The sequence below is a fragment of the Bubalus kerabau genome, chromosome X, assembly GCF_029407905.1.
Source record: "Bubalus kerabau isolate K-KA32 ecotype Philippines breed swamp buffalo chromosome X, PCC_UOA_SB_1v2, whole genome shotgun sequence".
NCBI classification, from domain to species: Eukaryota; Metazoa; Chordata; class Mammalia; order Artiodactyla; family Bovidae; genus Bubalus; species Bubalus kerabau.
In genome coordinates, this window is record NC_073647.1 from 12218956 (window position 1) to 12245418 (window position 26463).

General features: G+C 35.2%; 1 protein-coding gene across 12 annotated transcripts in view; it reads left to right on the plus strand.

Moving 5' to 3' along the window:
• Positions 1 to 26463, plus strand: part of STAG2 (STAG2 cohesin complex component) — a 130670-nt gene that overhangs the window by 99254 nt on the left and 4953 nt on the right. For 10 of the 12 annotated variants that reach the window (XM_055564022.1, XM_055564016.1, XM_055564017.1 and 7 more), the window contains 10 exons: positions 1816 to 1990; positions 6003 to 6142; positions 9104 to 9205; positions 11519 to 11667; positions 13286 to 13414; positions 16983 to 17206; positions 20059 to 20248; positions 20338 to 20448; positions 23793 to 23919; positions 24866 to 24943. In XM_055564022.1, coding sequence (XP_055419997.1) covers positions 1816 to 1990; positions 6003 to 6142; positions 9104 to 9205; positions 11519 to 11667; positions 13286 to 13414; positions 16983 to 17206; positions 20059 to 20248; positions 20338 to 20448; positions 23793 to 23919; positions 24866 to 24943 — 1425 coding nt within the window. The remainder of the gene's footprint in view (positions 1 to 1815; positions 1991 to 6002; positions 6143 to 9103; positions 9206 to 11518; positions 11668 to 13285; positions 13415 to 16982; positions 17207 to 20058; positions 20249 to 20337; positions 20449 to 23792; positions 23920 to 24865; positions 24944 to 26463) is intronic. The other 2 variants (XM_055564025.1, XM_055564026.1) reach the window with 2 other exon arrangements.

The window sequence follows — 26463 nt, forward strand, 5'->3', positions numbered from 1 at the left end:
CATTCTGTGTTACTGTTTCTTTATGCCACACTTGGTCAACAAACCCATATATACACAGTAGGTGTATGCAGTTATGTAAGTTATTCCTGAAAGCAACAGGTATGGCAAGTCTGCCTCAGGGAGGGGAAAGGTCCATCCGGTTTTGTTATCTCTGAGAATATTATCAGATCTTGGCATTCCTGCCTGTCCTGATTGTGTAAAGTTATTTTTCTTATGTGGACTTTGTCTGAAATAAAAATTTTAATCACTTCCCTGTCCTCAAAGTGTTACCTTCCCACCTCATATGCCCTCTTAATTCCATTCCTGCCAACTTTCTCATTCTGAAAATGCATTGTTACCTAGTGCCATGGGTAGTTTTCCCATCTGTAAAATAAATTCTGATCCTGGGACCGAGAGCCTATTTAGTTTTGAACTGTGACAATAAAGGACTTGGGACTTTAATTTTCTTCTCTACAATTCTGATAAGAGGTACAGAATTTCAGAAGGTATCAATAGTGAAATTATTTTATAGTTAAAATCTTATAATAGGATTTTAATGAAGTATATCTGTGTGTGTGTGTACATGTAGGCGCACTCAGTTGCTCAGTCATATCTGATTCTCTGCAACGCCATGGACTGTAGCCCACCAGGGTCCTCTGTCCATGGGATTTTACAGGCAAGAGTACTAGAGGGGATTGCCATTTCCTCCTCCAGGGCATCTTCCCAACCCAGGGATCGAACCTGTGTCTCCTGCATTGGCAGGCGGATTCTTTACCACTGCATCACCTGGGAAGCCCTTTTAATGAAGTAGACACTGATCCAAACTTAATACGTGAAATATTACTTGATATATTTTCATAGGCCACCAAGAAATTCAGCTTAATATTCCTTATTTCACATAGTTCCTTATTGGTTATTGTGTGTAATCTCCTTTATGTATAATCAGTTTTTTAAGACTTGAAGATTACCTATTTGGTTATTAAATAACATGTGTATTATTAGTCTTCCTAACAGCCTCCAGGGATATGTCCTGGTTAGCTCACAAGATCTGCCAGTTCACCTAATTAGTAAATGTCACCATGCTTACGACTTTGTATACTTACTGTGTATGTTGCAAAAATTTGTAAACTCAAATATCCTGATTGGTATAAATTATTTCTGTAGTAATAAAATGAGCGGAAGAGACCAAAAGAAGAGACAAAAGCATAAGAGAAAAAAAAATAAATGGGGTTAGTTCCAAAAAAGGCAAAGCTATTATTAAGATCTGCTTTGCCTGGTGGTGATTAGTTCGCAGGCCCATACTTGGTTATTATGTGTTTTCTACTTAATCACCATACATATTGACAATAGGATTTTGTGATCTCTCTTCTAAGAGATCTTCTAGGAGATATCCATCTTCTTGGCTTAAGTGTTTTTCTTCCATAGAAGAGAAGAATGGTATCAAGTTTATACATTAATTCATATTTGAGAATGTATATCATGAGACATTGTGGTTTAGTGTGGGATTTGGAGTCAGAAGATATGCGATTGAGTTCTGACTGCATATTTTGATGATATTAACATATTGTACAAATCACTTAAAAGTTACTGAAAATTAAAAAGAATATTTGTGAAATTACCTTGCATTTAGTAGATCACAGTGCAAATATCAGTAGTTATTGTTGCAAAAATTTCACTCTTAAAGTCTTAGGAAAGTCTTAATAGCCATTGCTTTACTGAGTTTCAAATGCAGAGAGTTGGATTTTATTTCCATGTTAAATATGTAAGTTATTTGTGGCCGTTTGTGAAAAACTTCGGTTTATGGCATGCTATCCCCCCCCTTTTTTTTTATAATAGGCCTTCACTATTCTATGTGATATTTTGATGATCTTCAGCCATCAGATTATGTCAGGAGGGCGTGACATGTTAGAGCCATTAGTTTACACCCCTGATTCTTCATTGCAGTCTGAGTTGCTCAGCTTTATTCTGGATCATGTCTTCATTGAACAGGATGATGACAATAACAGTGCAGGTAATTTTATTGCCATCTTTTTGTTAAATTTGTGTATCTACCATAAATCAAATTTAGCAACACTGTAAAATGTTATACTACTATTTCATATTTTATTCTTAAACATGAAAGGCAGGTGCATTTTCCAGTGCATTTTTGTATTCATTCCTTGTAACATAAAGACAATGAAATATCATTTCTCACTAGTTGTGAGTTTTGTTTTTCTAATTTGTAGCTACCTACAGAACTGTATGAGTTAATTACATTGTGCAAAGTGACTAGTGTAGTGCCTGGGCATGTAGGTAGGTAATCAATAAAATTTACTTCACTTTCCCCTTAATCATTAGTAATGCCAATATTCAAGTAACTAGAGCAGAAAAAAAAATGTTAATGTGACATTTTTGTTGTATACTTTCATAGCATCGTTTTTCCGTTAAAGTGTGGGGCAATACAGAATGTTACAGGTAAACAGTCAGAAGAGCCTCGGCATTGTTACTCTTTGTACTCTGATTGCATACACGGATGCCTTACTTGGGCTTCTGTCATAGGTCAGTTGGTAAAGAATCTGCCTGCAGTTCAGGAGACCGGGGTTTGTTTCCTGGGTGGGGGATATCCCCTGGGGAAGGAAATGGCAACCCACTCCAGTATTCTTGCCTGGAGAATCCCTTGGACAGAGGAGCCTGGTGGGCTACAGTCTATGGGGTCGCAAGAGTCGGACACGACTTGGTGACTAAACCACCACCACCACCACCACCATGCCTTACTTGAACAAGAAATCGTGGAAAAACATAACATTTGGTGACTTCTTTCTGGGTTTGTTTTTAATTTGACATTAAGCCCGAAGGATATATAACATCAATATTTTGTTCTCAAGAATCACAAACTTAACTCGAACAGGATTGAGAAATCAAAATAGGCAAAACAGATAATCAAAAATCCATGTACTAAAGTTTATATACTTAGAATTTTCCACTATTCACTTCCAGCTCTTGGTTTAGTTATACTTTATTTTTGACATTAATTTGATATTTATTAGTCAGCAGGCAGTATACTAAGATGCTGTGAATTTTTTAAAAAAATGAGATGTAGTCTTTTAAGAATTCAAGTAGAAAAGACATTTCTAAAAGCAAATTATTATTATGTAACTTGATAAGTAGCAGAGACATGTACAAAATGTTATGGACATTTAGAGAAAGTTCTTACTGTTCTGTCAGAGTCAAAACACCATTGAAACAGGCTAACATCTGCAATGGATCCTAAAAGATGAGTTGGAGTTTTTAAAACTTCTATCAATAAACGTATATTCCAAACACTGATATAAAATCAGTTTTTGTCTATGACCCTTTTGTTAGTTGCAGACTACCTCAAATTCATTTAGACCATAGGGAAGAGGAGTGAGAATAAGCTTGCCAATACTCCTGAATTTTCTGGAGATTCCTGGAATTACACTCTGCTTTACCTCCTTGGACTGTGTTTTTCTATTTACACTTTAAAAATGAAATATATTCTAGTTCTGTGGAAAAGAATAAAATATAACACATTTATATAGACCAACCACCAGCATTTGTTAAATTTTGCCTTGTTTCAGATTTGTTTTTTAAAGGAATAAAGCATAGAAAAAAAAAGAAGCCCTTGTTTGTATCCCTCCCCAATCCCATTATTGTTTTTCCCTAGAAATAACTGCTATCTTGAATTTGGTGTTTATTGTGCCTCTGCATTTTAATTCTATTTTACCAGGAGTTTATGTGTCTTTTAAGAATATATAGTTTATTTTCTGTTGCTGGCTTCCACATAAATGGTATCATGTTGAGCATTTAATTTACATCTTGGTTTTTTGAATTAACATCATTTTTGAAATTTATCAGTGTTGACATGTGGTTATAGTTTATTCATCCTGACTGCTGAATATTGTGTGATATGAATTAACCACATGTTATCCATTTTCATATTGATGAACATCTAGTTTTTTTCTATTTTTTTCCTCTATTATAAATAATATTGCAAAAATGTTCTTATAATTATCTCCTGAGCACATGTGCAGATGCTTTTCTAGTGTACAGGCATACCTCCTTTTATTGCACTTTTATAGATAATGTGTAGTTTTACAAATTGAAGGCTTGTGACAACTTTGCATCAGGTAAGTCTGTGAATGCCATTTTTCCAACAACATTTGTTCACTTCATGTTTCTATGTCATATTTTGGCAATTTTTGCACATTTCAAATTTTTCCATTTATCATGGTGATTTGTGATCAGTGATCTTTGTTGTTACTATTGCAGTTTACATGAAAGCTTATGTAATGATTAGCATTTTTTAGCAATGAAGTGTTTTTAAATTAAGGTACATACATGTTTTAGACATAATGCTGTTACATACTTAGTAAGACTTAGTATAGTATAAACATAACTTTTATATGAACTGGGAAACCAAAAAATTCAGGTGATTCATCTTAGTGTGGTATTCACTTCATGGTGGTCTCATCAAACCTGCAGTATCTCTGAGGTGTGCTTGTGTATACCTGAGTGGAAGTGCTAGAGTATATAGTCTGTGTGCATTTTAAACTGTACCACATGTTGCCAAATTATTCTCCAAAGTAGTTTTATTTTTTTATCCTCCCACCAGCAACATATGATCGTTTCCATTGCTTTTCATACTCATCTAACCCCAGATATTGTAGACCCATGGTTATTTGATTTGTTAGCCCACATCAGATTAGAAGGGGAGGGTAAAATAGGCAATGCTTCTAGAGGCTCTGACAACATATAATAATGGCAACTGACATCTATGAAAGGCCCAGTGTGTTGGATACTTCTCTAACATTCTTTAATCCCTACAGGAGAAAAAAGTAGCTAATTTTCGATAAGAAGTGAAGAAAACTTTCAAAAGGACTCAAAAAAAACCTCTTAATATCTAAGTAACTTAGTCTGTAGGGGGAGTAAGTCTTATATCCCTCCAGTTCTTGAGAGCAGTACCAAACAATGATTGGAACAATATTGTATAGAAATCCATTTATAATCAGAGAGTCATTAAGAAAAAGTTAGCTTGTATGTTCAATGTACTCTTTAATGAGAATAAACAGTACATTTTAGGTTTCTAAGAAAATGACTTGGGCATTCTGGAATAGGCAGTTTTCATAACAGAAACTTTTTGGATGGTCTGTCTTAAATTCCTAGTCTCAACATTTGGTTTTTATTAATGAGCAGTTATCAAGGATTATCGGAGACAGGGTGAAGTAAATACTTTCTTAGAAAGAGTTCTTATTTTATACACAATATTTTTGATATAAGTAATTTCATTTATAAAATTTGTCAAGAGGAAAATTCTTTGCATAGCTTTTTATGTAAAAGGCATCATCACAATTTTATTTACAGGATCAAATTGAAAATCCTTTGGCAGTACTTGGCAGCTGCAGTCTGGCTTTCTCAACTATGAATTTGGAAATAATTTTATCCCTTTGATAATTAAATATCAAGATCTCACATAATTAATCAGAGGAGAAATATGTGAAGTTCCCTTAAAAAGAATGATTTCTCGGCCAGTCTAACTGAATATCTGTAATATGTATAAAGGAAGTATCTGTCAATGGAAGTTGGGCTCTAGGTGAGGTGGGGTCATCTTTAGAAGGGATAGGACAATTTCTAAGGTTGTCTGCCCCTAGGGAAGAAAAACCTTACCCAACAGATAGTGAATATGCAGGTCTCATTGTCAAACTATTCTATTAGGGAAGTAGATCAATGGGTTAGACATGCTTCTATGTTAGGCAAGCTTAGCCTGACTTTGCTAAGCATCAGTTCCTTTGACTCAGCCCACTTGTTCCCGTTCCATGCTCATCAAACAGCCTTCTGATTTGACATCAAAAATTTTTTTCTATTGGAATAAATGGGCTGGTCATTCATGACGATATTGAGTGGTTATAATTTTTATTTTATTTAATTTTTTTCTTTATTTTTCACATTCTCCAAAATAAAAATAAAGTTATTTATTTATATATATCTATACAGATGGCTTAATGTTTGAAACTTTTTTCCCCCAGATGGTCAGCAGGAGGATGAAGCCAGTAAAATTGAAGCGCTGCACAAAAGGAGAAATTTACTTGCAGCATTTTGTAAGCTAATTGTATATACTGTGGTGGAGATGAATACAGCTGCAGATATCTTCAAGCAGTATATGAAGGTAAAATTGAAAAGTGGATAACAAGATATTTTTATATTGCTTTTATGTTTGGTTACCATTGAATTTTTTAATAGTTAAGTTACTTTTGTAGTGCAAAAGAAATCTCTTAAAATATTTAACATTTTCAGTAACATTTTTTCATACCTCCACTCTATCAATGGGCATTTTGGGTTTATTGAGTTCATTTGTGTTTGGAATATTGCAAACAGCTAGTCTTAGATTAACTGTCATTAATAGAAATTGCATTTGTGATTTAATTTAAAACAACAGAATGGTGTCACTCCCCTGCTTGATGTAACGTAAAAAATGTTTTAGGAGTCAGAGAATTAGATAATATAGTTTCAACTTGGTTACTATGCAGCTTGTGACCTTGAGTAACTCAATACCTTTTGTATCCTGCCTTTCTTTATCTGTTGCACTGTGATAGTTAAAGTTTCTTAAGCTCTGAAAATCTGCTTAGATTGACAGTAGGTTATTCACAAGCATCATAAATATATGTGAGATTCTTTAACTTTTAAGTAGTAGTAGAAAGGATATTACTGATTGTACTAACAGAACGTGACTAAATACGGCATGATAATTTTCCTGTAATCCTTTTTCAAGTAAAATCTAATTATAAATGTAAAATTTTTAAGCCTTTGATTTTACAGAATATGTAATACACTTATCAAAACCCAGTTAATTCTTCTTTGGAATAGTTTCCTATGTGATAGAAGTATTAATAACTTTGAAATAATAGAATAATAGAATAGAATAATACATATTATTTCAATAATAATTGAAATAATAGAAGCATTCAAATAACTTTGAAACTTATTTGGCATGATACTTGTTAAATTTTTTTTTTTAAACTGGTGGTTTTTGAAGTCACTTTGCAAGTTTTAAACTTTTAGACATAGGTATTCTAGATTAAAGTCAGTTTTGTTAGTCATGTAGGGGCGTGGTTATCCTGTTATCTCTGGTAGTTATGTAAAATCTTAAATAAGAAAAAAAAATCATGTGCAGTGTGTGATTTAAATGCCACATACAGTAACTTTGGGGATTCCCTGGTGGCTTAGACAGTAGAGTCTGGTCTTCCTGTAATGCAGGAGACCCGGATTCAATCCGTGGATCGGGAAGATCCCCGGGAGAAGGAAATGGCAACCCACTCCAGTATTCTTGCCTGGAAAATCTCATGGATGGAGGAGCCTGGCAGGCTACAGTCCATGGGATCGCAAAGAGTCGGACATGACTGAGCAACTTCACTTGACAGTAACTTTTCTTTTAAATGTTAACAGACTGTTAGTTTCTATATGGAAATCAATAAATTTGGAAACTGCTCATGAAATACATGCCATTAGCAATGAATAAGTTATGAAAGTAACTATGATAATATTCATTGACTTAATATTAGGTTGGTGAAAAAGTAATTGCGGATTTGAACCATGAATTTAAATCATTATAACTAGGCTCAAACATAATATTAATCAAAATAGGAGCCATTAGAGTCAACACATTTTTGCCAATGAGAAATAAGTTTGTTTATTCCTGTAGCATAAAAATCCATGCTTTGGGATTTGACGAACTCTTGGAAAGCATTTTCTGCCTCCTGCTGGTTGTGGAAGCGTTTTCCCTGCCAAAAATCGAGATGCTTGGTAGTCAGTTGGCAAGAGGTCAGGCGAATATGGTGGATGAGACAAAACTTCATAGCCCAATTCATTCAAATTTTTTTTTATGCGTTGAATTTTTGAAGTGTTGATTGTGTGACGTGGGGTCAAGGCATTGTCATGGAGAAGAATTGGGCCCTTTCTGTTGATCAGTGCCGGTTACAGGCAGTGCAGTTTTCAGTGCATCTCATCAATTGCTGAGCATACTTCTCAGATGTAATGATTTTGCCAGGATTCAGAAAGCTGTAGTGGATCAGACTGGCCACATACCACCAAACAGTGACTATGACCTTTTTTTTTGGTGCAAGTTTGGCTTTCAGAAGTGCTTCCGAGTGTCTCAGTCCAGCCACTGAGCTGGTTGTCGCTGTTTGTCTCATATATCCACTTTTCATTGCATGTCACAATCTGATCAAGAATTGGTTTGTTGTTGTTGTGTAGAATAAGAGAAGACAATAGACACTTCAAAACGATGGTTTTTTTGATTTTCAGTTAGCTCGTGAGGCACCCACTTGTCAAGCTGTTTCACCTTTCCAGTTTGCTTTAAATGCCAAATGACCATAGAATGGTCGACGTTGAGTTGTTGGGCTGCTTCCTGAGTAGTTGTAAGAGGATCAGCTTCGATGATGGCTCTCAGTTGGTTGTTGTCAACTTCTGAAGGCCGGCCACCGCGCTCCTCATCTTCTAGGCTCTTGTTTTTGCAAAACTTCTTGAACTACCACTGCACTGTATGTTCATTTGCTGTCCTGGGCCAAATGCATTGTTGATGTTGTGAGTTGTCTCCGCTGCTTCATGACTCATTTTGAACTCAAATAAGAAAATCGCTTGACTTTGCTTTTTGTTTTAACATCATTTCCCTACTCTAAAATAAATGGCAAGTAATAACTCATTGGGAAAAAAAACACAAACTGAGAAATGTGCATTAAAATGATATATAGCAACCACATTTATTTAAGAGTGTATTCTAATATCAAACAGCAAAGTTCAAAAGTGCAAAACCGCGGTTACTTTTGCACCAACCTAATAGTTCTGAAAATCTGAATGCTTAATTATTTTTATACACTATACCTCCTTAAAATCAACTCTAGAACTTAATGTGAATTAGATCTTAACTGTCTGATATTTCTGAATTTACTGATGTTAGAGATTGTGCTTAAAGATCATAATAAAGTTTCAGTAACATTCTTACGTGTCTTTGAAGTCCTAATTTTAGCTAAATATATTCTTGTAATATGTTTATGTGCCTAACCTAAAATTAGTCTTATTGTCCAATAGTTTTAAGAGACAAAGCCCTAATTTATTCAAATTTCTTTTCTAGTATTATAACGACTATGGTGATATCATCAAAGAAACAATGAGTAAAACAAGACAGATAGACAAAATTCAGTGTGCAAAGACACTTATTCTCAGTTTGCAACAGGTAAGACATGAGTACCATGGTTACACTAACATAATAAGCACTTACTGGTTTTCAAGGTAACAGTCAAAAACTGGGCAAAAGGACACAGTAGATAGTTCACAAAAGTGGAAATGGAAAATACACAATCCCACTAGTAAACATTGAGCAAGTGAGATCATTTTTTGCCTCTAGACTGGCAAGATTGGCAAAACCTGTAGCTGCCTAAGATATGGGAGAAACAGGTTCTGTCAGCAGTATATGTTGGCTCAACCTTCCTGGTAGGCAATTTGCCAGTACATGTCAAAATTTATAATGTGTATGTCGTTGAGGCAGCAATTCTACTTTTAGAATTTTGGTCTACAGTGGTAATAGGATAAATTTGCAAAAATGAATATACACGATTGTACATTGCAAAATTATTTATAATACCAAGAAATTAGAAATAATCCAAATGTCCATCAATAGGATATTAGATGAATATATTGTGTAGTACATCTCCACAGTGGCTATTGGGTAGCACTTAAAATTAGTGTAAGTTGGTATTAATTTAAGATCTCTACCGTATTTGAGAAGAAAATAAAAAGATTGCAGTATAGCATCACTATAAAATTGTGCCTATCTCTGTGTCCCTGGAGAAGGGAAAGGCTACCCACTCCAGTATTCTGACCTGGAGAATTCCATGGACTGTATAGTCCATGGAGTCGCAAAGAGTCAGACTTGACTGAGTGACTTTCACTTTCACTGTGTCTATTTGGAAAAAATAATCACTGAAATGTTAGCCATGGTTAACTTGATTTGGTAAGTTTCAGATGAATTTTACTTTATTCTTTACCCATTTGCACATGTAATTTTAATGAGCACTTATCAATCGTAGTGAAAATACACCAGTCATTTTCGTTTTGGCAGTGGCATGGCAAGTTTAAATAGGCAAAAATCATTTGCTTAGTATACTTTGGTCTGTTGAGACCAAATGCATGTAAATCATAACCAAACCCATTTCACTTTGATAAAGTTTCTTGCTTTTTAGAAACATAGGTGTGAAAGTTCTTAGCTTCATTTGCATATTTGATATTCTTTATTAAAAGATTTTAAAGGCTGCATTTAAATAACTTTTATTTTGTTATAAAATAATAGCTATAGAAAGTATTTTAGGAAAACTAGAAAAAATATACCTTATCTTTAATTTTTTTCACTTGACAGTGTTTTTATTTTTAATCATCTTTCTAAAATCTTTTTAATGCCTGCATTAAATCTTATTTTACAAAAATAAAAAATGTGCATTCGGTCTTAATATCCTTAGTTTTTCATATTAATAAATCCTAAACACTTTCATGCCATTAAATACTTTCCTTTGCTCTTTTTTGGCTGCTCTGTGTGGCATGTGGGATCTTAGTTCCCCTAGCAGGGATGGAATCTGTGCCCCCTGTATTGGGAGTGTACAATTCTTTCCATTATAAATAGCACTAAAACAAACATTTTTGTACCTATGTATTGCACACAAATATTACTATTATTCTTTTTGGATGGAGTCTGATAATAACAATTGCTTAGTCAAAGAGCATGAAAATTCTAAAGCTTTTGCTGCACATTGCCAGATTGCTGTGTAGAAAGAAAGGTTATCTCAGTTTATGTTCCCAGATCAGTGCCCATTGCACTGTATTCTTTTTTTTTTATTTATTTATTTTTAATGAAGGATAATTGCAGTACTGTATTGGTTTCTCCCATACATCAGCATGCATCAGCCAGCCCTTCCTCTTGAACCTCCCTCTCACCTCCCACCCCATTCCCACCCCTTTAGGTTGTCACAGAGCCTGATTTGAGTTCCCTGAGTCATACGGCAAACTGCCATTGGCTATCTTGAGTAGTAGCCATAACTACTATAGGAATGCACTGTATTCTTGAGTAGTAGCCATTATCTGTTAAAAATCTTGGCAGTTTGATAGTTGAAAAATTATATTTTGTTTTGCTTACTTTTTGATCCATCATTTAAATGTCAATAAGAACATAGTTGCCTAATAATTTAGTTGGTTTCCTTTTTATGTATATTTTTACATGCTATTATAATATCCAGTTAATAGTGACAGAAAAAAATTCTGTCATAACTAATCTAAGAAGTTTCTAATGTCAGTAATTACCTCTGGTTTGAATATGCGAAGTGCTGCAATTTTGGTCATTTGTATCATGTTTTAAAAAATCCATGCTTTAGAATGAAGTATAATGCCTTATTTATAAACATCAAGTATATGTTAAATATAAAATATGATATTTTAAAATCAGTAATAATCCATAATTATTAAAATCTTTAACATGCTTTCTTTCTTTCTTTCCAAACAGCTTTTTAATGAAATGATACAGGAAAATGGCTATAATTTTGATAGGTCATCCTCAACTTTTAGCGGCATTAAAGAACTTGCTCGGCGTTTTGCTTTAACTTTTGGACTCGATCAGTTGAAAACTAGAGAGGCCATTGCTATGCTACACAAGTAATTTCCAAATTTTATTCAGCTTCTCTATGTTTTAATCATGCAGGTTTTTTGTATATTGCTTTTTTGTTTAGAATAACCAAATTCAGTTGGTGCCTTATTACTTGTTTGCACTTCTGTAATATGTCTCCTTTCTTAAGAACCAGTTACAGTGCTGTCTCTGTTAAAATATGAATTGGGACTAAAACACCTTTTGTAGAAAAGTCTTTGCTTTAATTAAAGCCATACAGAATCTTTATGAATTATGTGAAGAAAACATATATTTGTTAGGTATTATAAAATCTCTTCTAGCAGTTTTGTCATGATCTCATGGCTGGGTAGAAGAATTTGATTCCTTTGTTTCAAGTTTCTGTTCTCTTTTATTTTCTCTTTACCTTTTCTCTTATTTTGAGCCACAATCTTTATTTTATCTGCATGTTTTCTTTGCCTTATCAAAATTGGAGAAAACCTGATTTTATTTTAGGCATGTAATTTAGTGATCAATTATACTTTTATATATGAGTATATTTTAGATCTCTGACATAACCAGTATGTGGATATTAATACCCTTTATGTCTTTATTGTGAATAAAGAGCCTTGCCTTTGGAAAAATCTAGAGGCTTGGGCTCCGTTTCATTTAAAGCTCTCTGTTTTGTGTCTTTTTAAAATTTGTATTGCTTACTTAGTCATGAAAGTGTTAAATGTCTCCTTTCAGAAATTATTCTGCTCTTTAAGTTAGTCCTATGCTTTCCTCAACTTTAATTTACTCCCACCTTTTCACTTGGCTCTGAAAGTCTCAGATTTCTTTTTATGCCTTTTAATACTTTGGTTGTGAATTTTAAGTAATACTTAAGGACCACACATACAGTAATTATTCTGAGAAGTAATATATTATTTACTTCATATATGTGTAATGTTGGGTAGTTGTCTTAATAGAGGTATTTATTGTTAAATAAATACAGGTAAAATTGGCCCCGAGTTGAGTATAATTTTTGAACTTTACTCTTTAGTGAGTCATACAAATAGTCATTACAAATAGTCTGTAATCATTATTTTAAGTTGATTTTATAGTTGATCTCCTTTATGTCTTGAAATATACAGAAAATGTACTGATCATTATGTGAAAGGATTTGGGTTGTTTTTTATGGAAAAGAAAACTGAGGAAAGAATGTAGATATGCCAGATCACATTTGTAATAAAGACCAGTGTGGGGGAGGGGAAGTGTCTGTGTCTGTGTCTGTTTTGTTTTAAAGAACCAGCTAGGGCCTGTGTGTGTCTGTGTGTGTCTGTTTTGTTTCAGAGAAAGTAACAGTTCAGAGTTCCTGGGCAGTCCAGTGTTTAGCACTTTCACTGCTAGGGTGAGAGCAACTAAAATCTCCGATTATCGTAGCATGCCTGCCCCCACCCCCACCCCCAATAAAAAACAAATCAAAAAAATCCACCCAAAACAAAATAACAGTGTCATAAAATGTAAATGCTCATTCTCTATAGACTCCTTATTGTCCCTCTTCCTCAGATAAAACACATGAGAAAGGAAGCATCTTTTGTAGTGGAGTGAAAGTATATAGAAAAATTTTCTAGGTTATTAAATTTTCTATTGTAGTTATTTAAATATTTGTCTTTTTTGTTTTTGTTGCAGAGATGGCATAGAATTTGCTTTTAAAGAACCTAATCCACAAGGAGAGAGCCATCCACCTTTAAATTTGGCATTTCTTGATATTCTTAGTGAATTTTCTTCTAAACTACTCCGACAAGACAAAAGAACAGTGTATGTATTTACTAGAAATATTCTATTTAATTTTGCTTTGGAATTCTTAAAGATTTGTTATAATTGGTTTCTCTTTCAGATTTGTAGGATTTCATTAATGCACAAAAACTTTATGCTTCAGAAATTTTATAATTTTAAGATTACAACTATGTTTTATGCATATTATATTTTAATTCTATGACTTCTTTTTACAGTGTAGCTGTATCTTTAAAGGTGTAACTGGAATGCTTTTTGTATTCCTATTTGAGTTCTTTGCTCAGCCTAACTAAGGAAGAAACATTTAGCAGACAATAATATTGCTGATCCATCTGTGTCTTTGTGTCCTGAGCTGTGACTACACTGGAAAGTAGAAGTCTCCCTCTTTTATCTTTGTACTTTAACTACAAGTCCTGTTCTCAACAGACCATTTAAACAAAATACTTTTATGGTTTGGTCTTCTAAAATGATGACTTACATTCTAAAAGAGCCCAACAAGTGGAATTAAAGTCTCAAAATCTTCTTTCATCCCTCCCTCCCAGACCTCCCAACCCCGGGCTTTGAGGTATAAAAAGACAGAAGAATATGAATAACTCATAGTATAAGTAATGTCTTCTTAAAGCCCACCAGTATTTTGCATTTATAGATTATATAGATCTTATATGAAATTCTAAGACAAAACTAATCTATATTGATAGAACTCACCATAGTGGTACTTGTTGAAGTTGGAAAGACTAAATGGGAAAAGGGATACAAGGTACTTTCTGGGGTCATGGGAATATCCTGTATCTTGATAGGTGTATGGGTTACATGACTGTATTCATTTACAGAGGTGATCCAACTTTTATTTTCTGTGCACTTTATTATATATAAATTGATCCCAATTTAAAATTGCATTGAGGAATTGGTAGTCCAGTGGTTATACTCTGTGCTTTCGCTGCTGAGGGCCTGGATTCAATCCCTGCCTGGAAAACTAAGGTCCCACAAACTGTGTGATGGTAGGCAAAAAAAAATTGCATTGATACTATTAATTAGAGAAATAAAAATTAAAAACAATTAAAAAAAATTTCTCACCTAGTAGATTAGCACAACTTTAAGATGTGTGATAGTGCCAAGGATGTGGAGCAGTAGAGACTTATACATTGCTGGTACAAGGCCACTTTGGAGATATCTGGTAGTATGTAGTAAAGTTTAAGATTCTCCCTACATCATGATCCAGTAATGATATTCAAAGGTAGATACGTGAGAGGAACTCTTACATATATATGTAAGGAGAACTATAAATGATTTGACTGTTGGGGACTTCCCTGGCAGTCCAGTGGTTAAGAATCCTGCTTCCAATGCAGGGGTCACAGGTTCTGTCCCTTGTCAGGGAACTAAGATCCCACATGTGCTAATGTAATACGTTTAGTCGCTCAGTTGTGTCCAACTCTTTGTGACCCATGGTCTGCAGCCCACCAGGCTCCTCTGTCCATGAGATTTTCCAGGCATGAATACTGGAGTGGGTTGCCATGCCCTCCTTCAGGGATCTTCCCAACCCAGGGATCAAACCCAGGTCTCCCATATTTATGGCCAAAAAGAAAAAAAAATTGACTGTTGCATTGTTTGAATAGGGGAAAGTGCAAAACTAAATATCTATCAACTAGAAAATGAGATCAATAGATTAATATACAATGGAATACTATACAGTGGTGAAAATTGTTAGATATTTTTAAGTAAATATAAATCCTTAATTTTATTAAAAGTCTATCTAATTGTTCAAATTTCTAGTAGTCTTAGATGTCATATATGAAAGTAACTCAGTCGTGTCCTACTCTTTGCGACCCCATGGACTATACAGTTCCTGGCATTCTCCAGGCCAGAATACTGGAGTGGGTAGCCTTTCCCCTCTCCAGATGTCATAAATGACTTTTATTCTTAGTTCATTTGATTGAATTGGGATTGAAAAGATTCACACAATTCAACTGATCTACTTTAAAAATTTTTTCAAGTTTATTGAGCTGTAATTGGCAAATAAATTGGTAATGTATTGAAAGTATACAACATGATTTCATATACATTGTCTAAGGATTCCCATAATCAAGTTAATTAACATATTTATCACCTCACATTATTTACCCTTTTTGGTCAGAACACTCAAGCTCTACTCGTTTAGCATATTTCAGTTATATAATATTATATATTTATATAGTATCATCAACCGTAACCACCATGTTACATATTAGACCCTGAGATCTCTTTCATCTTTTCAGAATTGTTTTTCTGACTTCATTGAGATATAGTTGACATATAACACTGTGTAAGTTTGAGGTGTGCAACATATTGATTTGATATATATATTGGAAAATGATTACCACCATAGTGTTAGCTGATACCAGTCTTCCAAAATGGTTAAATTTTAAATTAAAATGTTGTGTGCAAAAAGCTAAGTACAAAATGGTGCTGTGTTTTCAGACAAATAAGTATTAAAACATTATAAATAGGGACAAAAACAGCAAGTTCAGGTTAATGGCAACCTCTGTGGCTGGAAAGAGGGAAAAAGGCAATGGCATCAGAGAGGGCTACTTATCTGGAATGTTCTGTTAGACTATGTGGTGGATACATAGTTGTAAATGTTTCTGTTAGTAAGTAGATTTTGGCTCAGACTGCACATCTTGTCACAGATGATTAATAGTTCTCTGACTGATAGCCAGCTTACAGACCACACTTTGAGGAGTACTGTACTACCATATGTAGGGCTTCCCCAGTGGCTCAGTGGTAAAGAATCCTCCTGCAGTGTGGGAGACACAGGTTCGATCCTTGGATCAGGAAGATCTCCTATCCTTTCTCTCCTTATCTATGATATGGGGAGAATATCTCCCTCACAAGATTATAAGAATAAAGTTAAAGAGCCCAAGACGAAAACGCCTAGCACACAGTAGTTACACAAATGTTAGTTGATTTTTAGTTGCTATATTATATGTAAGTCATGGAATCCTTGTGATACTTGGATCCAAGGGTAGATGTATGACTTCCATTACTCTGAAAATATTTTGCAGGTAGAGGCCATATCAGATTTACCTTTGCGTCTGTCCCCATTACCTGAGACATAGGTGCTCAACAAATAATAAGCCAAAATGCTGTGAATTGTTTCCTTTATTGTGAGAATCTTCATAGAGACAGAATTGTTCATCACTGTACTGATGAGGCTTAGAATAAGTAGTGAAGTAATATACGCACACTCACACGGCTAGCGATTGGTAGAACTGGGACTAGAACTCAAGTTGTGTAATCTTTAAATCCAATTCTCTTTTCAAGAATATGACTCAGATTTGTTCTTCTAAAAGAGGGGATCTGTAAAGTTAGGATAGAACAGAGACATTTTGAGAAAGAGAACACTAATATCCTGCAGTTATTAGTGGAATGTTTTCAGGAAATGCAGATCCATCGATCATTATTTTTATTCTCATTTACTTTTTATTTAACTCTAGTTAATCATTGTGTGTTCCATATAATATGTAAGCCTTAAGATTATTAGGAATAAGCAAAAAGAAAAAAAAAAAGCTATGGCAATTTAATGTATCAAAGCTAATGGTTTCTCCTCCTTTTTAAGGTATGTTTACTTGGAAAAGTTCATGACCTTTCAGATGTCACTCCGAAGAGAAGACGTGTGGCTTCCACTAATGTCATACCGAAATTCTTTGCTAGCTGGTGGTGATGACGACACCATGTCAGTCATTAGTGGGATTAGTAGTCGGGGGTCAACTGTGCGGAGTAAAAAATCCAAACCATCTACAGGGAAACGGAAAGTGGTTGAAGGCATGCAGCTTGCACTCAGTAAGCATATAGTTTATTTTCTTTATGTTTGTCCTTTATGTTTCCCATAGGTCACCTCCTTTTTAAATTCAAGGTATGTGTTGTTAAATGCACACTATTTGCTCCAATTGTGTGTAAAATGTACTGTTTTAAGCATTTTGCATATATGAATTTGATTCTTAAAATTCTTTAGGTACATTCTTATTTTTCACATGTAGGAAACTAGTACAGAGAAGTTGATTAACTTAGGTCACACTGATGCTAAGTAGCAGAGCCAGGCAATCTCACTCTAGAGCATCTACTTTTTTTTTCTGTATTAAATTTATTCAAGATATACACATGTCCCCTCCCTCTTAAGTCTCCCTCCCACCCTATAGAGCATCTACTTTTAAATCACTGCACTATACTCTATGTATACGGATATGGACTCAGTATTTTAGAACTGATCATTACCTAAGAGATCAGATCATCTAGTTTAAGTGGTGCAGCAGATTCAGAGAGGTTCCAACTTTGGAATTTCTATGAAGAGATCATTAATCATAAAGAACTTCATAGAAATACAAGTTGCTGTCTATAATCTTAGAGTTAAGAATATATTATGATGCTTGAATCTCTTGGACTCTTAGTACTCCAGGGTTGGTTCTTCATTTCCTTTCTTTAAGACACTTTAAACAAATGAGTATAGTTGTCAAAATTTGTTCCAGCTATTATTCCTGAGTAACAAACTACCCCCAAAACTTAAATGATATAACCTGGACGTAATGTCTGGTGCTTTCACTAGGAATAAATACTCCAAGGCTGGGACTGGAATCATATGGAGATATCTTCACTTATAGATGTATCTGATGCTGGCTGTCAGCTGGGACCTTAGCTAGATTGTCTGCCAGAACACCTTACATGTGACCTTTCCATGTGACTATTTGGCTTCCTCACAGTGTGTGACTCGGGCTTCAAGAACAAGTGTCTCAAGAGACAACTCTGGGCACTGCCATTTTCTAAGGCCAGAAACTGGCATAGCATAGTTTCCATCGTGTTCTGTGGACCAAGCAATCACAGGGCACAGATTCAAGGGAACAGGACATCATCCCCCACCTACCTGTTAATGTGACAAGTGTCAGAGATTTGGGGGCTTTATTTTTTTTTTTTTTTACTTATTTTCCTAGGAGCCATGGTTTTAAATCGCCACATGGATTAATGGTTTTAGTATTTTTTTGGTCCAGTAACACAAAGCATTAACTTGTAACTTACACAGCCTTAGATTTAGACTTGATTGGTTATATAGTACCAACATCCCAGTCTATGGAGAAATCTCTCTTACACAGTATCCCTGACTAGTTAAAATACTTGGGCTTGATAAGAAGTTAAATTTTCCCTTTTTTAGATAGAAAAGTTATCAAATTAAAAGATATGTCCACTGAATACCACTAAATTTTAAAAAGTTTTTCTTATCTAAACCTCTTAACTCACCTGGTCTAACATAGTTAGCCTCCTCAGTGGCCAGCTTGCTCGCTAGTCTTCATATTCTTAAGTCTGTCCTCCATATCACCACCATATACTTAGTATAAAACATGTAACTCACCACATTGCTTCCATAGAACCTTTAGTAGTAGTTCCTGTCACCTTAGCATAGCTTATAAAACTTTGCATGAGTTGACTCCTGCCTCTTTATTCAGCCTTACCTTTGCCATCTACTCCAGGACTACTAAACTCTTAAAATAATCAGCAGATTAGTATGATTCAGGCATTGTTGTTTCATACCCCAGTGCTTTTGCTTATGTTCTCCTCATTTCTTGGAGATGTCACAGTTCACATAATATCCACTCTAGTAAGAAGTAACTTCTGGGTAGCTGGGCTCTGATCTTTTTCATCGTTCCCATTCTTCCTGTGCTTCCCTCTTTTAGCACTTACCACACTGTGTTTCCCCAGTGGCTCAGCAGTAAAGAATCTGCCTGCAATGCAGGAGACACAGGTTCGATCCCTGGGTCAGGAAGATCCCCTGGAGGGAGAGCATGGCAACCCCCTCCAGTATTCTTGCCTGGGGAATCCCATGGACAGAGGAGCCTGACAGACCATGGAGTTGCAAAGAGTTGGATATGACTGAAGCGACTGAGCATGCATGCACACTGTGTTATAACTGCCTGTATTTTCTTTACCAGGGCTTCCCTGGTAGTTCAGCTGGTAAATAATCTGCCTGCAATGCAGGAGACCCCGGTTCAATTCCTAAGTTGGGAATATCCCCTGGAGAGGGGTAGGCTACCTATTCCAGTGTTCTTGGGCTACCCTGGTGACTCAGATGGTTCAAGAATCCTCCTGCACTGCAGGAGACCTGGGTTCAATCCCTGGGTTGGGGAGGTCCCCTGGAGGGAATGGCTACCCACTCCAGTATTCTTGCCTGGAGAATTCCATGGACAGAGGGGCCTAGCAGACTAGAGTCCATGGGGTAGCAAAGAGTTAGACACGATTGAGCAACTTTCACTTTCTTTCACTTTCTTTTTCCACAACTGGACTGTCAGGGCATGGCAGGGACTGCATTCTTACATACCTCTGTATCCCTCTGTTCCAAGCTCTAGCATGTGTAAAGAAGCAGATGTTTGTTGACCTGCACAGGTTGTATTAGACATTTCCCTGGTGGTTCAGATGGTAAGGAATCTGCCTGCAATGCAGGAGCCCTGGGTTCGATCCCTGGATCAGGAAGATCCCTTGGAGAAGGGAATGGCTACCCACTCCAGTATTCTTGCTTGGGAAATCCCATGGACAGAGGAGCCGAGTGGGCTATAATCCATGTCACACAGAGTCAGACATGACTGAGCGACTAACATTCACTTAGTCAAAATTAGTGACTGAACTTCATTGCTATTACTTTTCTTTCTCAGCCGAAGAAAGCAGTAGTAGCGACAGTATGTGGCTAAGCAGAGAGCAAACACTGCACACCCCAGTTATGATGCAGACACCACAACTCACCTCAACAATTATGAGAGAGCCCAAAAGATTACGACCTGAGGATAGTTTCATGAGTGTCTATCCAATGCAGACTGAACATCATCAAACTCCTCTTGATTATAAGTAAGTACATTTGATCATTTTCTGTATATAACTTTATTAATTACATAGAAAAAAGTTAAGTTAAAAGAAGAATAAAATTCTCCTTGAAGCACGCAGGTAACATGGATGTTAGCTCAAAGACAACAAGAGGAAGCAAGGCAGCAGCAGGAGAGAGCAGCAATGAGCTATGTTAAACTGCGAACTAATCTTCAGCATGCCATGTAAGTGAGAGTGCCTTATTGTCTGAGTCTAGGAAGTTCACTAATTCATTTTGACATAATTTATTGTGTGCCTTATCTAAAAATTTCAGCAAACTCTCTAGAGTAACTAAGCTGAAATAATCAAGGAGCTAAAAATTGGTCTTTCCAACAGAAAAAAAAACTTCTGAAGTTAAATATTAACTAGTTAGGTAAAGGACTGATATTAGGTTGATCTGTTGGAAAAGTTTAACTATGAATCCTTGTTTATTTTGGTACACAGAACTATAGCTAAAAATTCAGTTTTGTTACATCTTAATTGATCCCCACCTTAGTTCAGGCCCTCATCTCTCACCTGAACTATTACATTAGCTTTATAATTCATGTTCTTCCCTCAGATCTATTTATCCTCTCACCAAACCCCTTCCCTCACTCCCCTCACCACCACTCCATCATTCACGTTGCCATCAAGAAGTGCTATTCTAGAAGAGAAATCTGATCATGTAGCTCTCTTCCTTAAAACCATTCTATGGATCCCCATTGCCTGCAAGATACAGTTCAAACTCCTTAGCTCATGGCATGCAAGATCTCTCTAAATATGGCCCCTGCCTATATTTTAGTATCATATCCTATTCCCTGGCAGCTGGTAAAATCATCATAAAAGGACAAGCTCAGGTGTCGCCTTATATGAAGCTGTGGTGTCATCTATGCTCCCATAACACTATGTATATTCCTATTTCTTATAGCACTTACCACATTATATTGTAATTTGTTTATGAATTTGTCCCTTTCTGTAGACTGTGAGCTCCTTAAGGGCAGGGACCTCTTTCTTTCTCTTTTTTAAATTGAAAAGTATAGTTGATGTACAATATTATATGTTTCAGGTATACAGTTTAGTGATTCACAGTTTTTAAGGTTTTATTCCATTTATAGTTATAAAATATTGGCATTTCCCTGTGTTATACAGTATATCCTTGTATCTTATTTTATACTTAATAGTTTGTACCTCTTAATAGGGACTGCTTTCATTTCCTGTTAGTGCTTGGCACATTAAAAAAGTACTAAGTTAAATGTTCATTGAATGAATAAATGTCCAATGCTAAAAAAACTGAAGTTTAATTTTCAAATACTTTGTTTTTACTGGAATCTGTATGAGAGTTTTATAAGTCCTTATTAGCTTTGGCTCCAAAAGAAATGGCATATAAGTAGTCTTTAGATAACTGGTACAAAGGGGGAGGATCTGATGATTTTGATTAAGTTTTTTAGTTTGAAAGCTTTGTATTTGTAACATAATGTGGTACATGTTTTAATGCTGGAGATAGTGATTGTTACCTTATTTCTTAAATTTATATTTTGTTGCAATTTTGTTGGTTTTTGAATGATGAGAATTTGACCTATTTTTCTTAAGAACTGGTCATTTACCTCACGAGTAGTATTAAATTCTCTTTAGTTGTCTGTCATGGTCTTAAAAACCTCCAACAGACAAGGTATACTTTATCACATCTGTAAATTCTGATCCTGTTATGTCTACTATGTTCATCCTCTATACTATCCCTTGATTCTGTCCCCTATTCTGTTTCTATAGCCACATTCCCTTTAACATATGTTCTTATTTCATGCTGAATTCAACAAGTGATTTCTTAGCTTCTCACTAGTTACCAGTCCAAATACTGCAGAATTCTGCCAGGCAATCATTTGGTCCATATGTCTGCCCTTGAAACTTTCCGCCAGTGCACACGCTCTTCCACAGCATCTCATTATCTGTACCATTTATCATTATTCTTTTGTTTGTAGATTAATTGATTAACTTTTTTCTTCAAGTCTTATGGGGATATAATTGACATACAACACTGTATTAAGGTGTCCAGCATGATGATGCAATGTACATACATCATGAAGTGATTACCACAATAAGTTTAGTAAATATCCATCATCTCATATAGCTGTAGTTAGTTTTTATTCTTCTTAGAGATAAACTTCCCTAGGTGACAAAGAAATTATTCCAGTTAACTATTATCAGAAGAGTCTTTTGGTTGTATCATAAGTAGTCTGTCACCTGAGACTTTAAAATATTTTTGTTTTACAATAATTGTTCTGTAATGGTGTCTGGCCTATATCTGAAAATACCTTCAAATTCTCTCTGTCTCCTAGTTTATATCACATATATCTTTCAAAAGCAGAATGAGTTTCTGGTTTTCTATAACACATGGTCCCCAAAGCACACGTATCCCCTTCACAGTTGCTTCCACCAAATACAGTAAAATTGTCATTTATCATTTACTGTCCAGAACTCTTGAGAAATAGGGACCATTGTTAACATATTTGTCCACATAGCCTGGACTAGACATCATGTCTTGTTATCTTCGTCTTTTAAGACTCAACATAGTTTTGTGTAAATTGTAAGCAGGCATTCAATAAATAATTGATTTGGGGGAGGGTGGGATCTTTACATGAGTGAGCAAAGAAAGAAATATTATCCAAACTGGGGAACAACAAGTCACCCTCAATTTCACTTATGTTGATTCCTTTATGCTAATATGGGCTAATTTGTGAACTTGAAATTTGAATTTTTTCTTTATAATTATGTGATAATAGAATTTTGGGTCTTAATTTAACTTTTCTATATATGTCTCAGTTTTGAGTTTCATAGGATACAGAGTGCAAGTTTCACCATAAATGTTGCTCATTTCTTCCTGAAGCAGAATTAATCTCTTCTTTCAGTATATCTTTATAGCGCTTAATGCATATTTCTCTTGCAATATTTATCACTTTGTCATAATTAATTGTGTTTCCCATAGTAGACTGTGAGCTCCTTGAGGGCAGGAATCACGTCTTATTCATCTTTTATTTTGCATCCATAGGACACAGTCAAAGCCTGGCACATAGTAGGCACTATGTGAATGAGTGAGTGAGTGCCTGGTACATTTTAGGTACTGAGTGAATGTGAGTGATGGGTAAAATTAGCATTATATGTTCATGAAAATACATGTATTCTGAAAATGTCATTTATTTGGTCTCTTGTTTTATACTTCTTTATTAATTTGTACCCTGCCTACTTTCAAAAAGGATTTGAGGTATCTTGTCTGCTCCCATGTGGTAAATTCTCATTGAGCTTTTAAATGGAATATCAGAACTATCAAGTTAAATGTTTTGAAGTAATGTAGAATGAACATAACTCTTTAGCATTTTCAAACAAGTGAATATTGGGGTTTTGACATCATTGATGACATGATCAATGCCTAGTCATTTTCCCTGACCTTTAATTCCATCATTTTCCATTACATTTGAATAGAGCCACATAGTTGCTGCCAATATATTACTAAATTGTGACTTTGGTTGAGATCTTGACCTTTTTTGTATTTCTCTAGTCGGCGTGGTACAAGCCTAATGGAAGATGATGAAGAGCCAATTGTTGAAGATGTTATGATGTCCTCAGAAGGGAGGATTGAAGATCTTAATGAGGGGATGGATTTTGACACCATGGATATAGACTTGGTAAGATACAATGATTCTGTAAGGTTTTAAATTTAGATTTTTTTTTGGAAATTAAATTGAATATTATTAGAGGAGAGAAATATTTGCCATAAAAGTAAGTTTTGCAAAATTACTAAATAAAATAGTTGCCAGGAGTTTAGTTATGTGAGAAGGGATTGAGGAAGAGGATGAGTTTAGTGAGGGTGTTAGATCCTAATTTAAGATGGTAAACTTTCAGACTAATTTAGGAATATATAAAGAATATATTTTGCTTAATAGTATAATATCACCTTATAATTTACCATCTATTTACCATTATTAAACCAATATATTATAAACATGGTCTACTTTTTTACTGAGGTCAGTTTCCGTATCACACAGTAAAGTACTGATAAAAGACTTGGAAGTTTAATATATATGATGGTATATTCTCTGATAATAACATCATCTATACAATTAGGGCTTTATTATCCACATATGTCATTTTGCTACACAGCTCATTAAGCTTTGTGAGGTAGGTTGAAAGGATTGAGGATATTGAAGCTTAGACTTCCTATCCAGAGAGACAAAACTAGTAAGCAGTAAAGCTGAGACTCATAAGCCAGGTCTTCTATTTCTCAGTATACCTTGGTGTATTCTCCTTAAAGGGAAGAAATAATTAAATATTGCTTCTCTTCAGAATAGTGTAATTCAGTGCCTTGAAAAGAGAGTTGAGAGAGACATTTCTAAAATAAAACAAAAAATCCTTTTTCTAGTTTTCATCCATAAGAATAATTTCCCATGAATGAACTGCTTTTGCATTTTTAAATATTCTGTAGTTTGAATAGATAGTACTTGAAGTATTGTAGGGTGCAATTGCAATTACATAGGTCTCGTGAACACTTAATTATTTCAAGATTTTCATTTACTCTTTGGCTTATTATAGATATGGCAATTGTCAACTTCCTTCCTTTTTTCCCCCTTTTAGCCACCATCAAAGAACAGACGGGAGAGAACAGAACTGAAGCCTGATTTCTTTGATCCAGCTTCAATTATGGATGAATCAGTAGGTTTAATTTAAATATGCCTCAAGATTGTAAAATCAAAAGTAATAGGCAATCTCTGAGTTTGAGGTTGAAGAGCTTGGACAATACATTAAGAATGGATAAAAACAACTGGACAGGAGGAAAAGAGACAGGCAGGAGGGATTTCAGAGTAGAGTTGAGAAGGGGTCATGCAGTGGTGGTAACAGATTCAAAGTGCCTTTGAATCCCTGGCCAACTGGGGCTTAAGTGTTTGTTAAGGAATTTGCACTTTTCCTGTAGGCTTGAGTTATACCTGATGAAGGATTTTGAATGGGGGAGCAGGCATGATCAGAATTGTGTTTCAGAAATATTTCCTTGAATAGGATGAATTAGAAGAAAAATAACCATGATAGTCATAATCTTAATATGAAGACATGGTGAAAAATAGAACTTGAACAAAGGGTTTGGTAATAAAGAGAAGGGAGTTGAGATAATTGGTTATTATTAGTTGATGTCAGTTCTGTTTCTTCTATCAGTCCCTGTTGCCATATTCTCCCTGAGAATACCATCTGTAGTTCTTCTCAGACACACTGTGCTCTTTCACAACTCCATGACCGTGTAAAAGCTTTTCTCTCTGTCAGAATTGCCCATTTCCTTTTCCAAGTAGTGAATTCTTTCAGTAGTCAGTTCCGACATCACCTTTGGAGTTTTTCCTAACTTTTTAGATAGATACTTTATTCTCAGCTCCCATAACACTTATACACACTTCTGTTTTGATAACTACCAGATTGATGTAGTGAAATAGGATATTATATTTTGCTCAATGATTGAACTCCAGGCAGTGATGATTTTATTCATTTTGAGAGTTTTGCCCAGCATAGAGGTGTTTAGCTTTATTTGTCAGCTTGCTAAATCGGTTAAATGCCTGTCTAGCTCACTTTTTAGCATCTACCCATTTATGCTCCTTCTTCCTAACACCTGCAGTCTCAGGTGACTGTTGTATCATCCTCCAAGGCCTGCCTTCTATGCCCCTATTTCTGCCATTCTCTCCTGGCCCTCTCTTGCCTCATCTCCTGTCAGATAGCTCTTGGAAGAATTTCAACAAACGAACTCATGCTAACATACTTAAATTAATAGAGCTAGCTATTTGAGCTAAAAGATAACATTTCATAGATCAGCAGGTATAGAAATCTTTGGACAAGGCATCTTGGGATCCTTGAAATCAGTGTTTGTCCATCTCTAAGGGACATATAAATCATGTAGAGATCTTATTAAAATGTAGGTTCTGCTTCAGTAGGTCTTAAGTGTGGTCTAACATTCTGCATTTCTAATAAGACCATAATCTGAGTAGCATAGGTGACCTCTGCCTACCCATAAGTCTGTCGTTTAAGTGCATATTGAAGTATGTGGTTTCCCTGATAATCTAGGAGTATGTATCTTCCAGTTTGTTAAATAAAACATTTAGGTAGTGATTGTGATGAGGAATAAAAGAGAATCTTTCCAAGCATATGTGATGAAACGCATTAATTCAGCAGTTTAGTGAGTTGGAAATTGGTGCTGA